This window comes from Heterocephalus glaber, unplaced genomic scaffold, assembly GCF_053883595.1.
Source record: "Heterocephalus glaber isolate CG9 unplaced genomic scaffold, H.glaber_assembly_v1.0 deba00001764, whole genome shotgun sequence".
Taxonomy (NCBI): Eukaryota; Metazoa; Chordata; class Mammalia; order Rodentia; family Bathyergidae; genus Heterocephalus; species Heterocephalus glaber.
In genome coordinates this window covers 6,877,850-6,895,850 of record NW_028258461.1, presented here as the reverse complement: position 1 = coordinate 6,895,850, position 18,001 = coordinate 6,877,850, and the positions used below count along the sequence as shown (strand labels likewise).

The 18,001-nt window shown below is 37.3% G+C and overlaps 1 protein-coding gene across 14 annotated transcripts in view; it reads right to left on the bottom strand.

Moving 5' to 3' along the window:
- Atp11c (ATPase phospholipid transporting 11C (ATP11C blood group)) overlaps positions 1-18,001 on the bottom strand; it is a 176,446-nt gene that overhangs the window by 16,055 nt on the left and 142,390 nt on the right. For all 14 annotated transcript variants that reach the window (XM_004862303.3, XM_013078680.3, XM_087202110.1 and 11 more), the window contains 4 exons: positions 16,083-16,142; positions 10,824-10,951; positions 4,259-4,394; positions 2,068-2,133 (listed from right to left, as the gene is read on the bottom strand). In XM_004862303.3, the coding sequence (XP_004862360.2) occupies positions 2,068-2,133; positions 4,259-4,394; positions 10,824-10,951; positions 16,083-16,142 (390 nt within the window). The remainder of the gene's footprint in view (positions 1-2,067; positions 2,134-4,258; positions 4,395-10,823; positions 10,952-16,082; positions 16,143-18,001) is intronic.

The window sequence follows — 18,001 nt, the reverse complement described above, 5'->3', positions numbered from 1 at the left end:
TGAAAAGATATAACACAGATTTCATGATGGGCACAATCTGTACCAAGTATTACATGATGATATCTTATAACCTGTACACAGTACTATACCTATGGGAGGACCTAACTGTAGTCAGGGATCTGGAAAACAGTGGAACTAAAAGAACAAAAAACTCTAGTCTTTTCAAAGAATTCAGGTGAGGAAGCCAAGCTGTGCATTAAGACCTCTACAGCACAGGCAGAGAGATGTGGTCAAGCGAAGTTGCTAGTAGGTGTGGGGCTGTGATTGCCTCAGGATGGGGTGATGGGCAAGGACTGAGGTAATGGTGATGTCCAGGAGGCTGGAGTGCCAAGTCCTCAGGTAGTGGTGGCTAGGGAGAGGAAGGCAAAAGGAGAGGGCCCAGCTGGTAAAAGCAGGTATGCTAAAAAGCAGTAGGAGAGGGAAAGGGTAGCTAGGAAGGACAGTCACGTGTCACGAAAGCTCAAACACAACAGATGAAGAGTCACTTAAGTGTGAAGGCAACCTCTTACATCATGAAGTAACAGATCATGGGCTTGACTATGCAGTGTCTTTTCAATTGTAAAACCTTTATGTATTCCATTAAATTAATAAAATGTTCAGTTACTTTAGACTTTAATTTCTTCACGTTATGGTGAGCACTGATCATGTTTTCAGACTGTGGCACCCAGGGTTTTCAAATGTGTTCTCATTTATAAAGAGGATCCTGATAACATTGTTAATACAACTCACTTTTGAATTCTAATCCATCAGGCTGTTAAGGGAAAATGTTACCATACTCATCTAAAAAGGAGGGAATGGATATCTTTTGAGGTATGCATGAAATATGCTGCAGTAAGGCTGACTTTAACTATGAAGGGCACCTGGAAGCCTGGGCTCATAAGCCATGCCAGGAGAAAAAAAGAAGAGGAGGGACGCTTCCATTTCATACCATGATCCTGTGAAGCACAGTAATAAATAACAACTAGCATTTATTACAAGGAATATATTCTATGTGCTAGATAGCACTCGTAGTGCTTTATGTGTATTCACTGGTTGACTCCTCACAAAGAACCCTGAGGCAGGAAGGTACTACTTGTACTTTTATCTCTGTTTTATAAAAGAGGAAACTGAAACACAAACAAGTGAAGTCATTTGCCCAAGGACACACAGCTACTAGCTGGCTAAACTGGGATATATTATAACATTTTCTTTTAAAGTCTTATAATATTACTGAAATAGATGAGCAATGGAAACATGTTAGCTTTATTTGCTATGAAAAATGAACCAGGAACAAAAGTTTTGAGAGAAAATGATAAGAAAGGTCCTATGAAAATTATACTTCTAAATTCTGTTTCTAACCACTGGGCATGCTGGAATTCATCTAGCGGTATTCACCACTGGATATCATGAGAGGTGTTTATTTCTGGAATGGTCCAAAAGTCTGATTATGCTTTCAACTATAAAAGGAAGTCCAACTCATGAGGCTCAAGGGTAGCATTCAGCACTATTACATGATTGCCACGTCAATCCCAACGATTCTCCAAGAGTACTTCTTATCTGTTACCTGCTGTATATCCTTATGTATTTCATCACTAATGGGGTAAATTTCAGTGATTGCTGCATTTTACAAAATTTCATTATTACCAAACTCTTTTGCACACTTATCTTGTGATGAATACCTATTTACATTGTCTTAAATACTCAAATTACTTTTAGGCCAGGGTTCTTAAACATATGTACAATTTTAAAGAAGACTCAAGTACTTATGTGTATACATATACACTCACGAGCGCACAGCCTGTTTATATGCCATTTATCATAAAACTGCATAAAAACAGAAGAAGGAACAGATTGGTGTTTGATTTTTTAGAAAGTAAAACAAAATAGAGAGGACAGACAATATATTAGAAGAAATGGATCACAAAGAATATACAAATGTCCAAATCCTTAGCATCATATGCTTTTTAGTAAGCATCCAGGAAAAGGCTTAAATAAAAACAGCAACAAAAATAAAGATTAGCAGACAAAAATAATGTACTAGGATTATATAAAAATGCTTTGAAACAGATTTGAATAAATAAGTCTAACCTTCAGAGTTACAGTGAATACTAGGACCGTGAAAACAATGGTTCCAAAAGTCCAGTTTCCATAGACCTGAAAAACATTTAACAATTACATGTACCATAAATACATAAGCCAGCTTAAGAATATAAAAAGCCAAGTTTAATCCTGTGTATAACTGGAAGGTTTTTGTCTGAGTTATTTAAGGGAAATATCTGGTCAATAAGATCAGGTCACAATACTGCATTTTCCTGTGACCCTACATTGTCATGGACAAGTACATAAAACCTGTGGTTGGAGGGGTTTATTTCCATTATTCCACGCAGCATCAAATAGAGAACTCACTGCTTTGATAAAGGCAGGGAAAACAACCAAACCAAACCAAACCAAAACCAAAAGAAAACTATTCCACTTACAGCAATGTTCATCAGAACAAGTCATTTGGAAAATTCATCTCTAAAGAATTTAATATGGGTTTTCTTCTATAATATAACTAAAGCTCTCACATAAGCAGTAAGTAGCAGACAAACAGACTCACATTTCAAAAATAAGTCTAATTCTTTGACTGTAAATACTAGAGCTGTTTGTATGTGCACATCAAAGAAAAGCAGATAACGTGTATAAATCCAAACGATGGCAATGAATGGCACATATGCTTACCAAACGCTGTCAAGATCTGAATGCATAACATTAAAACAGAAAATGAGATGTAAAAGGTTTTCAAAAATAAAAACAAAATATTAAGGTTAAGAGAAGCAAAAAAAAGGATTCAATCAAATCATATATGGGTGAAAAGTTTAGTTGCTGATAGCAGTTCTTACATTTATTGTAATTTTAGCAAACACTTAGAAGGATGATGACATATACAGTAAAACCTTATTAATTTGGACTTCCTGAACTCAAGACAGATAATCAGATAGAGGCTGGGTTGATGCTTCTTATGTAGCACCTAAGAAGTTTACTGAACAAATGAATCATTATCATTTGCTGTCAAGAGACTGCAGGAGAGTATATGGCCACTCTAGAGTAAATTCTTTGTAAGTACTAGCCAGCTATATACAATTCATGTGCTAAATAGGAAAATAAAAAGTGAGAATCACAGAATCAGTTATAAAGCTGAAGGGACCCAAGAAATAACAAAATTGAATCCCTTCTTACTGATGGGTGAAAGCAACTTGGAAAGGCAATGTGACTTTCCCAAGAACATTCAAGATTTGGCAGGACACTCTCTTTGGCAAATGCTACATGTATTTACTCTCAAGTAGATCTGCATATCTCCACAACAATTACTTTGTAATTAATAATTTTCATGACTCGTACTAAACTGATTCCTGTTAGTCCAAGTCAGAGAGGTTTTGACTGTAGTAACTAATTTCAAAGTAGCATTCAAATTCCCTAAGCCTAGTAATTCCCTAAGCCTAATCGTGTAGGTTCCAGACATAGTTACTGTACTCAGTAAATTATCTTTGAACCTTAGCTTTGCTTCACTTTATGATTACAAAGAATGACCATAAAACAGGAGAACCAGCAATGAGTAAAGGAAAATACAGTGAAAGCAGCATGCAGGGCAGTGTGTTCAGTTTCCCTTTGTGTGGCTGCGGGAAGGAGGCCTCTCCTGTTCCCTATCAGTAATTTTCATGAGGGCTACCCCCCATGAACAGCCTGGGCAAAATCATCCCAATGCAGCTGCTGACTGATATGGGCACTTGCTGGAAAGGCACTGGCAAGACCAGAGCAGCCTTTCTGGAGAACACTATGCCTCAATATGGAAAAGAAGAAAGTAAAGAAAAGAATTCCCTCTCTTCACCTCCTGGTATCCTTCAAAGATATAGCTACTTCCCACTTCAGTTCCAAGCATGGAAGGCCACTATGAATAAGAAATAAATGGGGCCAGACTTTTCATTAAGACAGAAACAGCATTTCTCACATCAAAGCGGAAGGGTCCAAGGTATGAAGTTCTAAGAACTCTGTTCAACTAGTAAAAATCACAGCCAAAGTTTCCAGAGGGTTTGTACATCTTTTCTCTAATTAGTCATGCACAAGAAATAATTTCTTACTTCAATACCTACACTATTTTAAAGAAGTTGTGAGAACTAAATACCGTATCTTAAGAAAAATAGCTTGCAAATTACAGCAAGAGTATATATAATACAGACCTAGTGCCCATGGAAAAAAGCCATGCTTATAATACCAAAAGATGTAATGACGTTCTTTTTACCTTTCCATTTTCTTCTAGAGATGCAGTATGAAAAAGAAAGTAAGTCCCAAAGAAGAACACTGTCCCTTCAAAGGCAGCCAGAAATGTCCAATATAAGAAGGGGCCCAACTGTAGCATGGCATTGCCAGAAATTTTCCTATTAAGAAACGGGGAAAAAATCAGGTTAATAAATTTCTGTAGGCTGTTCATTTAAACGTACAGTGAAATACCAAAGGTGGGTATGGTTTTGACCCTCTTATAATAAAGAGGGCTACGCCTCATGAACTGAAAGGTTTTTGGTAAAGGGCCAGACTGAGCTGAAAGCTGATCTTCATGTAATCACCTCCTGACTGAGACATTTGAGTAAACTGTCACAATGCTTCTAAAATTCTGGGCACTGACATCAATAACACCATCAATAATAACTGGCTCTCATTTAATGATTACTTATCATATGCCAGGAACTGGGTATATAGCAATTTGCATCCACATAAAAATTACAAGATAGGTATTATCTCGTTAACAAATAGTAAGTAGCCTCAGAAGAGTGTAACATACAAATGTGATCGAAATATACAGTGAATGCCACTGCTGAGTGCCATCCAATGGAAAGACAGGCTCGTAAAAACATGGCGCGTCCTCGTCCACCTTATTCACCAGATCTGGCATTGTGCAACTTCTGGCTCTTCCCCAAATTTGAAAGGTAAATGGTTTTAATTGATTCAGGGCACTGAGGCAGCCACAACAGTGTAACTAAAGACACTCACAAAAGAGGACTTTCAGAACTACTTTAAAAAGTGAAAAGAATGGTAAGTGTGTTCGAAGTGAGGGGTTAATGGCAATATGTCTTCCAGTATAATTTTTAAAAATTTAAACATTCACTACTTTTTTAATCACACCACAAAATGGTTCCCAAACTTTAATCCACAGCAGAATAACATGAGAATCTATAAACTCTATTAATGCCTGAAAGTCACATATCTCATGTTATTAATCACTTAGGGAAGCTAAAAAGTTGACCGTATAAAAACAGAGTAGAATAGAGGTCACTAGAAGCTAGGAAGGGGTGGGGAGGACAAGAGTGAGCGAGTAGATAGATAATGGGCACCAAAATACAGTGAGAGGCAGGGAATTGTAGTTCTCATGTCCTATAGCACAGTACGGTAACCACAGTCTGTAATAGTTAATTAGACATTTCAAAATATCCACAGATGTTTAAAGACTTCCAGCACAGTAACATAATATTTGTGATAGAAATGCTAATTATCCTGATTTGGTCATTACATGCTATATATGTATATTGAATTATAATGCTATATCCCATAAGTAAGTACAAATACTATATGTCAACTAAAAATACTGGTGACTGGCTCTTGTCATTCTGACTTAAGTGGCAGGAGGTATAATCTGAGTATCAGGGTATTTTTAAAGAACTCCAAGGGATTCTAATGCAGAGTAGAGGTGGGGAACTACTAGTATACCAGCATGTCAAAGTTTACTCAGTAAGAGAGAGCTAACATATAGTCCTGCATTGAATTGACTTCAAAGCACATGTTCTCAACTGTGCTACCAAGATTTCAAGCTACTATTGTTAAAATATTTCTTTTATCATGTGTTCTTCTTGGAAATTTAATCTTTCTTAGGTCTTAAGGAGCCCTTTATAGCTTTCCACTGAATCAAACCACATGTTTAGAATTTATAATACTTTGACAACTAGCAGGTCAACAGATTAAAATCTGTCAAAAATAGCACAGTATTCTTAAGTCAGAATGTGAAATGAAACTACCAATTCTAATGAAATGGAGCTACAGAAAGAAGATAGGCTTGTGCATATATTTCTCTTGGCTTCTATTTCAAATTCAAATTGCTCTTGACAGTTATCAAAAGGTATCTATCAAGGGCCGGGGATGTAGCTCAGTGGCGCCATGCCTGCCTAGGAAGTGCAAGGTCCTGAGTTTAATCTCCGGTACAAAAAAAAAAGGTACCTATCAAATCACTCAAATAATACACTTGTTGCTACACTCAAATAATACACTTGTTGCTAACACTACTGGAAAAGTAAATGGGCTGTATTAACACCTTTATAATGTAAACACAACTGATTCTTGTAAAGTTGGTATTGAGTATTGTGAAGTTTCTGAAAACATGACAATTATGTAACTTTTACCTATTAGGATTTCCAGGTGCATGCGGGAATCTGAAATTGTGAGGACGCTGTTTGTCCTAGAAAAATGGCAGGAGAAAGAGATGGCTGCCTTCCAGAAACAAGCTCTCCCCATAGGCAGTAAGTCATGTTTCCAAGGCAACCACAGGAAAGGCACCTCCCTAAAGATACTTGCAAGGAGTACCCAGCAACTGCCAGACAATGTGGCTTTTCAGCTATTGGCTAAGGCTAAGACAAAGAGGGCAAAAGCGGGAAGAGGTTCCTGTCTTTACAAACCACGGGAAAGACTACATAATGTGCAAAGAACGGCAGGGATACCATGGGATGTTGGATTACAGGCCAGGCCTTCTAGCTGCATTCAGATGAATGAAGAAGTTGTTGAAAACTCAGCACAAGGCAATCAATATGAAGAAAAGCATGAATGAAAACAACTATCTGGGGAAAGGGCGAGCAGCAGCACGGGTCTGAGCATTTCCATATAATGACAGGCAGCAGGTACACCAGAACCCTTTCTTTTGCCTTTTCAAGCTATAGAAGAACCAAATTACACCTGTTCTCTCCACAGACATATAGTTTACTTTTAAAATTTCTCTTAAAAATACAAAAATAATTCAATTCAGTCTTGTTTCATGTCAGTGTATTTGGAAATGTCTGAGTCAGTAAGTCCCCGAAGATGAAATCTGTAACATACTGCACAATGCCACTGATAAAATTAAGTGGAACACTGCAGAGACAGCCATATGCAGATAGACTGGGGCTTCATGTTTACAAAGGAGCAGTTAGAGTAACAGCAATCTACAGTCTAGTGACAGCCTGCCCTATCAAAGTAGACGTTAATTACTTACAAGTACAAGGAAGAAAGTTGCACTTTGGGCCGGGCAACAGGTATGCACTATAGTCTTTATTTTTGCATCAGATGCGGCAAGTATACTCTACATCAAATTGTTCAATAATTCATGACCCACAACTACAGTGCAATAACTAAAACTTCATGGAAACCCTTATAAGTTTGTACCCAACAGTTTTTTTTTCAAATTTTCAAAATTCTAAATTTATACAAATGCTCAGCACAGTCCAGAAAGTACGTGGAGGTAGGGATTAGAATAACATTAATAGCTACCTCCTACTGAAAACTTACTATGTGTCAGGCACCGTTAAGTCTTTTGTATGCAGTGACTTATTTAAATCTCACAAAACTATTGTTACAGATGCTATTATTGCCCATATTTTACTGAAAATGGAACTGAAGCACATCCCAGTCAAGACACCCAGAAGTGACACAGGCAGGATTTGAAGCCAGATAGTTAGAGTTCTTGTTGGCACTGAACAGGAGGGATACCCTCAAGCTCCACTTCAACTTACAGCAGGTGCAGTACTGAGTTTCACCTTTAGTGATTATCTGAAGACAGCTGCTGTTAAAACAGTGTTTGATAACAACTGGCCTGCTGCAAAGAGCACAGTGCTGGTCATCAGGAGGACCGATTGTGTGTGTGTGTGTGTGTGTGTGCGTGCGTGCGCGTGCTTGTGTGTGGGGGGGGTAAGGCGGCACTGGGGATTAAACCAAAGGTCTTCCCTCTGAGCTACATCCCCAGCTCGTTTGATTCACTGATTTTTGCTGTTGTTGTTGTGGTTTTTGAGACAGGAACTCACTAAGTTGCCCAAGCTGGGCTTGAACTTGTAATCCTCCTGTCTCAGCCTTCTAGAGTGCTGGGATTATAGGGATGTGCCATTACACCTGGCTAGAGAGACTGAATTCTGAGTTACATTTTACCTTTGTGTCCTTAGGTAAGTCATTTCTGGGTCCTGGTTCCTCTTTTCAAAAAGGGTGTAGGATATGAGCTCTGTAAGACTTCCATCAAGGATTCTATCATTTCCTTCTAGGTCTAACTGTCTATTTACAAAAAAATGTAGGATCTAGCAGAACAATTCTATGAAGAGCCAATCAGCAAACTCTAGACTTGGGAAAACTTAACATAAGTGATCTGATTTTGTCAACAAATAGATTGGAAAGTTAACTTACAGATTCAGAGAGACTCAAGAAGCGTATTATCCATTGCCATGTATAGCTAGACCTCAGACCTTACTTGGGTCCTGATTCAAAGAAGCAAGGTGTAGAAGGGGAAGTTAAAAAAAAAATTAAGATGTGTTACGTACAGGCCGCCCCACCCATAATGAATGTTATTATTATGTACTGCAAACATGTACTAATTAAAATTTTTAAATGAGTAAATTGGAAAAATTTGAACACTGACTGGATGTGTCATAGCATTAAGACCTTGTTAATTTAAGTGATAAGGCAGTTATTTTTAGGTCCTTATCTTTAAGAGATACATACTGAAATAACTATTTTATACAGTTTTGATATTTGCTTCAAAATAAACCCGCAATAGAGTAACTAGGTTACTAATGGAACAGGTTTGTTGATGAATTGATAGTTCTTGAAGCTGAGTGGTAAGGACAGGGAAGTTCATTTTACATATAGGGTTTTCCATTGGGGAAATGCTTTAGGACATTAGAATGGGCAAGGATTTTTTGGATAAGACATCAAAAGAACAGGAAACAAAAGCAAAACTAGACAAATGAGATTATATCGAAGTAAAACATTTCTGCACAGCAATGAAAACAATCAACAAAGTGCAGAAACAACCTAAAGAATGGGTGGAAGTATTTGTAAACTATAAATCTGACAAGGGATTTATATGAAGAATATATAAGGAATTCAAACAAATAGCAAAACAATAAATAACCCAATTAAAAAACCTAAATACACTTAAATAGACAATTCTTAAAAGAGGACAAATAGCCAACAAGTATATGCAAAAGCGCTCACCATCACTAACAGTGAAATCCAAACCAAAACTACAATGAGGTATCACCTCCAGCAAGAAAGGCTGCTACCAAATACAGACAAAAGATAACAAGTACTAGGAAGAATGTAGAAAAAGGGAATCCACCCTTGCACACTGTTGGTGGGAATGTATGTCAGTACAGTCGTTATGAAAAACAGTATAGAGTTTCCTCAAAACATTAAAAATAGAACTGCTGTATGATCCAGCAACCACATTAGTAGGGATATAGCCAAAGGAAAGAAAATCAGTATGGTGAAGCGACATTTCCATTTCCTGTTGGCTGCAGTAGTCCTCACAACTGCCAAGATATGGAATCAACTCAGGTGTCTATCAATGGATGAAAGGATAAAAAAAATGTGGTAGGTACCTATACACTGTGGAATACTATTTAGACATAAAAAGAATGAAATCCTGCCATCTGCAGCAAAATGGATGAAATTGGAGGACATTATGTTAAGTGAAATACACTAGGCACAGAAAGCCAAGTAGCACATGATCTCACTCACATGTGGAACCCAACCAATGTTCATCTTACAGAAGAAGAGGGTAGCATGGCGGGGAGAGCAGGGCATGGGAGCGAGAGATAGGTAAAGGTTGATGGGAAGGTAGGAGCAAAAAGCTCTGGGCTGCTATACACAGGAGAGCGAGTAATAATGTAAGAAACATCACAAAATCTAAGTACATTATGTACAGTTTTTATGTTTTATACATCAGAAAAACAAAAAATATGTTGTCTTTATGTTTGTGTATGCTTGAAGTTTTCCGTAATAAATACATTTTAAATGATGGTAAATTATAAATCTGTATAATACAAAAATTGCTAAATTTAAATTTTGTAAGTCATAGTGTGCACTTTCATTTCATGCAAATAAACCACTGGAACCTCTGTACTGCACTTTCCAGCCATTATTTAGCCAAGCTTATAATCTGCTGTAAATTAATATATTTATCCTTAGCTGTAGGTTTAACTTCTAAGAATTCAATTAAATCATAGGTTAAGTAACTGGGGTTAGTGCCAAGTCCCCCATCCATGAAGAAAAGGATCTATTTTCAACTGACACAAAATGAATATAATGTCTTGATGACTTAATTATTCAACCAAACAGTTTTAGAATAGTGTTAACAAAGGAGGCAACTAATGCTTCCAATTTTAAATAATGCAATTTACAAGAGGGCAATATAACCTTGTCAAAGTAAATCTATTTTAGGTAGGAATCACTACTAAAAATCTTTGTGTGTGTGTGTGTGTGTGTGTGTGTATGTGCATTTCTTTGAGGGGTGGGTAGTCAAAATATTGTATCTTCCTGGAAGACACCAGAACATCATGATAAGATAGGTTCATGTTGTAGAAATTAGTGATTCTGAATTAAATATCTCCTATGCATTCGAGTACAGAACCCACACCTAGGAAATATGCTATTTTCCTATTGAATGATCTGGTTTTAGTAGCTAAAAACTAGGAACAGAACCACATCCAACCAGGTGAGCAGTTCTGTGTCCTTCCCACCTGCAGATGGAAGTAAGCTTACAACTTACAAAGTCTAAGGGAGTTTAGATTATATGTTCAACTTACATATATAATCGAGGGTCTGAGGTCAGTGTGTCAATGTGAATGTGCTGTTCCAGCAGACTGTAGGCCAAGATGGGCAGGGATGTGAAGCAGATATTATACATTGTAAGATAAGCAGCATCATACAGTGGCTGAAATGACAAATAAGAGAGGAAAAACGTACTATAAACACCATTGACAACATTTATGCATTTGGAAAAGTCACTAGCTAAACACTATAGTTTTTTTCATGCCTTTTATGATAGTAAAGAAGAGTTATTATTTTACCCGATAACCACAAAAAAGCCAAGATTTGTAATGTGCCATATTAATACACCTTTCACTTTAATAAGCTCTTATTCAAAATGTTTACATGCTATAAGCTCTATATCTAGCAGACATTAATAACTTTTGAAAAGATTTTTCAGTCCCTAGAAACTCAACTATTCAGTAGGCATTTCAACAAAGACCAAATAAGTATAAGCCAGGAGTCCTTAGGGAAGCAAAATATAGGCAGCAGACAACCTATTCCAGTTTTTTAAATTTTGGTTAATATTTTAGTTAATATTTCAGATGTTTCTGATTAATATTTTACAAATCCAAATCTTCTATTAAGCCATTCCTAACACCTTCTTCCTAAGAGGCTCCAGTTCCTCTGGTGTGTTATTCCTCCCTGAACTGAGGAAGTGTAGGGAACAGGGAAAGGGGATGTTACCAGAACCTCTGCAGTAAGTCCTAGTCTCCTGCGAACCACGGCAGCACATGGCGAATTACAGGAAAGGTAGAAAAATGAGACTGAGAAGAAGCTGAGCTTTGGGTCTGATCAGTGCTGCTCTGGGCGGCAAAGACGAAAGCCCCCAGCCGCGCCTTTTATTCAGTACTCAGTACATCGGGAGAAACAAATGTAACAAATGACTTGCAGAGAGTTCAGTACATCCTGCGTAAATAAGATGTAACAATCCAAGAACAAGGAGGAACTGAGTAGATGTTTGTTCCTCCCAGGATGGTTTCAGCTCCCAGGATGTTTCTTGTCCTGGAGAATCACAGCATCACCGGATCACTGAGGTCTCAGTTGTGACCCCCGGCCAAAAGGGAATTATATCTCGGAATTCCATAGCTGGGCTGTAGGCAGGAGAACTTGGCTAACCAAATGATTTTACCCTAAAATTATGTAGCATTGCTCCCGACAAGGAAGAAGCCTAGTTTGATCAACTGCAAGTATGTTCCTAGTGTTCTTTCACTGGAAGGTTTTGACAACTATGAGCTCTATCTACACACAGAATTTGGCATACAGCAAGCACTCAATAAATGCTGGATAAAGGAGTACAGATTGGAAGTTATAACACATTTTTAAAGGAACAATCTGATATTACAAATATTACTTTATTTAAAAAATTGAAGACATTTTATGCACTGCATTCTGGTTAAGTTCAGTATACCTGAAAAGTGCTCCAGATACTGTCATACAACCATTTTCTGTGACCTGAATAAAAACACCTCATACTCATATATATTTAATATAAATGTTCTCTAATAAAAATGCATTTAAATGTGAGATGAATTAAACATAATTATGTACTTTCAATCAATGGCTAAAGATATAGTTACTGCTGGATGTGGTGGTGTATATGTGAGTCTGAGGCCAGCCTGAACTACATAGAGACCCTGTCTCAAAAGGCCAGTAACAAAACAAAACAAGATACAATTACTATCATGATGGACACATACTGAAAGTTGGAAATAACTTGAAAATAGAAAGTCCCCGACGTAGGAATGAGTCCTGTTTCAGAAGGACCTGTGTAATTCAGATTTCTTTGTAAGTCCAACAAAGTGAGTCTTTCACACCTTTGACAAGAATAGACAATGTATGTCGCTTCACGTTTCCTAGCAGTCCCCTCTACATCACCACTGCTTTTCCTCTTGCTTCCGGACACCCTGGGCTCTGACTGAGCACTGTACTACTGTACACTATCGCACTCTACAGTAAGCACAGAGCAGCACAGCCATGACAATGTCTGGCAGACACGTGAGCTACTTCTGCGATTTGTTTGCATCTAAAATGTTCCTAATGAGAGGTCCGTTCTTATCTGTGAAAGTTCACAACTCAAACGTCCCTAAGTAGGGGACTTATTGTACTTGAACAGAGCATTAATTCATTTATTAGTTGATTTCTGCACATTTATTAAATGCCTATTAAGTGCTAAATACTGAGGAGAGAGATGATTCATGCCTGTCCACCAAGGAACTCTAGACAGAGAGGCAGAGTAGGGGACGCACAAGGAGCTGGGGAATCCTGAGAAAGGGACTACTATTCTGGCGTGCAACAGAAAAAAAGCAAGACAATTATGCATGCAACATTCTCAATAAAAATAAAAGGAGGATGATTCTACATAGATCGTGGAGGTACTTCCCACGTACTTTTAATAAACAAATAATTAAACTCAGCAAAAACATTTCATTGAATTAAACAAAAAAGGTGTTACAATCCTTTTAATTCTCAAGTGAGAGGATTAGTTTGCGGCATACAACATTACATTTGCTTTGGAGACTAGTCATTTTCACTAATGAGTAAATTAAAGCAACACTACCAGTGGGATTGACTGGTGTGTAGTTTAGCCTGGAATTTCATTCAAACAAAAGAAGCATCCATCTATGTTTGTTTCACTATGGTACTTTAAGGTTACATGAGACAGAATGGTAATTCTTAGATGCGTAACTAGAGAAGATATTATGTCCCCAAAACAAACAAGTTTAGTTGATAATACTGTTTCTTGTTAAACTTGTTACAATGTTTCTTTTCCATGAAGACAAAAAAAAAAAAAAGACAACTATGATCTTAGCTTTACTAAAGAAAGGCTTTTTGTTTAAAGAACCTGAATCCTGGCCTCATTTCTATATTCTTGATAGTCTGCTCCCTAAATTCCAAAGAATACCTTTATGGTTCTAGACTGAAAAAAAGCTGACTACCCATGTGTACTCCAAAGATACTTATAATAAAGGTGGCTACTTTCAGTACTAGTGCAAGGCCACATTCAAAGATAAGGATTTGGTACTTCATAGCACCACCTTCCTTTCACCTGGTAAACACTTCTTCTAAGCTGTCTGCACACCTCCTACCCTCGGCTCCTCAAGTCATTGCCCAGATATCACCTCATCAGCCCTTCCCAGATCATCTCCTCAAAACCAGCAGCCCTCTCCCCTAGTCACACTCTATCCCTTTATTACACTTTCTATGTTTCCCTCAATGTGTATCAGTATCCCACATCATAGATCTGACTGTCTCTCCTCCATCATCACGCAGCATGTTCCACAAGAGTAAAGGAATTTTTCTTCCTTTTTTCATTTTCCTTTACCTTTTTTTTTTTTTTGGTACTGTACTAGGGATTGAACCCAGGGCCTTAGTACTGAGCTATATCCCCAATCCCCCTCCCCCCTTTAAACTTCGAGGCAAGATCTCACTAACTTGTCCAGGCCAGGCTCAAAGCTGTGATTCTCCTGCTCAGCCTCCCAAAGAGGTGGGATTACAGGTGTGTGTCACCATTCTTGGCTAAGGAGTTTCTTTTGATTACTTCAATATTCTTAGCACTTAGCCTAGCACAAAGTATGCACTCAAGAAATGTTTGTCAAATGAATAAACATACCTACCGGTTGAGTGACTAAGGGAGTTAAATGCCACCACTATGGAAATGTAAGCAGTTAGATAACTTAAGCAGACTAAATACAGTCCAGAGTCTGTATTTCAACTGGAATAAATCCTTTCCTCATAAAATTTGTGCTTGGTAAATAAATATCTTTTAAAAGGGTAAAAAAGCAGAGCCAGGGATTTTAGCTCATTGGTTCCACTGCTTGCCTCGCAAGTACAAGGTCCCCAGTTCAATCCCCGGTACCAAAAAAAAAAAAAAAAAAAAAGGGTAAAAAAAAGCAACCGACTCCTTTCAAAGTAACACTATTTCTACCAAATTAAGCTAGCGTCCCTTTAACATTCTGCTAAAATCGGTTATGAAAGAAAATTTGAATTATCATTTTAATATCTGCAGTCACCTATGGTAGTGAGAAATTATCAACATTTTGATAAACAAAAATGTCAATGTACAAGAAAGCAGACTGATCAGAATTTGCAAAACTGTCTGTAACTAATACTGATGGGGGGGGGGTGAGACAGGGTTTCACTATGTAGCTCAGGCTGAACTTGAACTCACTATGTAGCCCAGGCTGGCCTCAAACTCGTGACAATTCTCCTCCCTCAGCCTCCTGAGTGCTGGGATTACAGATATGCATCACCATGTCCCACCATTAGTATTGATTTTAAGTATAAGAAGGCTGATGGCATTTCCTACAACTGGAAGATACTTAATTCATAACATGATCTGCTGAACTGGCACTATTAGGCTAACAACACAGCACTAATGGATAATACAGCATACCAAATGGTAAAGAGGCAAGTTCAAGAGAAAGTGAGCAGTCATTTCTCACTGAGAAGAATGCATTCTCCTAACACTGCCAAGAAATAAGAAAAACAGCATTTCCTATCATAAAGAGCCAAGAAAAAGAATACCTTCGAAATTTAGATATTCAGTTTCTAATATCTCTGACAATATGTTAACCCAGCTTGGCAAAAATCATTGAACTGCTCAGAGATTAACTACCGATTTTCTGAGTCACTGAACATCATAATTCCTATTTTTGGCTATAATCCCACAACAAGCAATGTAAAATCCATCTCAGTTGTTAAGTGTGCCTTCCCATCTCACCACTTATGTGTCTATAAGTGTCCAGTTAATATACAGCATATTCTTTATGAATAAACATTTAGAAGACAATGGATGCAAAACATTTACAGTTGTTTTCAGTAGTCTAAGACTTTATCTGTGAATCACAGCTTTCTGGCCAGCTTTAAAAATCAACATTTTTCTATAAAATCAACCAGAGAAACTGTAATGGTATGAGATTTTATTTGATGAAAGACTGTAACGTTATAGGACAAATGGAACATCTTTTGTACACTGATAAAAAGAAAAAATAGAAATACTCTTTTTGAATGTTACATCAACTCCATAAGGATGTACTAAAAACCTTTCAAGAAGAAAGGAACAAGAAAATTAGCAATGCAAAGACAAAAACACCTGCTCCTGTCAAAAACCAGGCCAAGGAGATCAATTATTAAAGCCAAAAAAAAATTTTTACTCTGAGTATACCTCTCTAATCCATATAATACAATATCTAAAAGGTACACATTAACGGCAAGTGTCAATTACATTACAATAAGTAACTTAGGACACAAACCTGTTGCGAGAATCCACAGAAGAACTGGTACAAAAACTGTGGCAAAATGAAACAAAGGTTCTGAAAAAAAAATTAAGATAAGAGTTACACATTTTCACCTTACACTGATCAACTTACTAAACTAAAACAGAAAACTATACTCTAATAGCCTGCACTCATTCCTAAATCTTTCTATCATGATGTAATAAATCTATTCCACAGACATAAGGAAACTAAAAAACAAATGATTACTTCATATTAAGACAAACTTTTGCCCCACCAAACTTACTTTGACAACTCTTGCTATTCTTACAGGTAAGAAATGAGTACATCCAACATGAACATCTAATAATATTGTATATTAAATTCCAATTAGATGTACAAAATAATCACAGAAGTGCCTTAACTGTACATTTTAAGGTAAAAAGGGATGTCAAAGGGATTCAGATGTGTTATGCACAGGTACCAACTACCGGTGATGAATATGATCACTATGCACTGCAAACATGCACTAATAAAAATAAAATAATAAATAAATAAAAATAAAGTCAACTAGTACTTATAGAAAAGTTTTATAGATTATATCGAGACTAAAGTTATCAACTAATGCTTTGCTGCATTTATTATTGCTCTATCATACAATAAACATTATTGTTGAGCACCTACTATAAGCAAACATGGCACTGTTGGACACATCTAAAAGAGCAAACTTCTTTCTCCTAAGGGGCTTACCATTTAATGGGAGGAATACTAAAAACAAACATGAAAAATGCATGCTAGGAAATAATAAGGCAGTTAAAAGCCACCGAAGTGTGTGTATAAAATAATGAATACATCTTTAGCCAAAACCTTCAAAACTAGGCTTTTCAAGTAGATGTTATCCTTCAAAGAAGGCTATAAGCTTATCTCAGTGTTGCTATCAATTGTTCATGATGTCCCTGGACTTCTCTTTGGGAAGCTCTTGCAAAAGTCCAATTTTGAGCCATATCAGAAAGCCAGTGGCCTTCCTTCTGTCACATAGTCTCAGTTAATTCATTAGAATTAGCTCTGGGACACTTGGGCTGCTTTTAAAAGTCAAATGCATCCTCAAAGGATGAGTATTTACCATGGTGAGGATATTGAGATAAATGTACTACAGGCTCTGAAGGGTGCTCCTAAAGAAATGCTGTCCATATATTTGGAATTGTCTCCACAGCAGGAGAATAAATGTGAGAGCCCCCAAGGTTATCATTTAGAAGAGAAACACTGATTTGTATTTATCAGTTCTGATACAGTGCAAAACACTGTTGGCAGCATTTCTAGCATCGGATTTTTTGAAAAAAATAAGTGTTCTGAGCTTGCAGAAGGCAGAGCTCAGAGAGGATCATGGTTGTACTTCATGACGGGTAGGGGGATCTGTATATCCCAGAAGACTTTAAGCTCGGTGAGAAGAGGGACATCCATCTGTCTTACTCTATAGTGAATCTTTAGCACCTAAAAAAGTGCTTAGCACACGGTAACACTCAAAACATATTTGCTGGACTGAATAAAGAAGTTAGTACTTGAACTAGGTGTTAAAGATGAATAGAAAAATGTCAGTAGCAGGAACCAAGGCAAGGCAGTATTTTAAACAAATATAGTAAGAGAGGGTCAGTCTGGGGGGAGTGCCTTAAAAGACAGATTAGTTAATTTGAACTTGACTGAATTACAAAGGAAGGATTGAATGGGGAAACAGAAGGCTGTTATTGAAGTGCTCCAGGAGTGGGGCAATAACAATCTGAAGATGCAGTGATGAGAAACGAGACAGAAAAAGGCTTCTTAGCTCAGCCAAAGAGGGTTGAAAATATTAGAAATCCTCTTGGGACAAAAGACAGCACTATAAAAGGAATAGTGGATAATGGACACAAAATACCAACAAAGACAGGGGGCACCACCTACATATAAGATCCCCAACTGCCTAT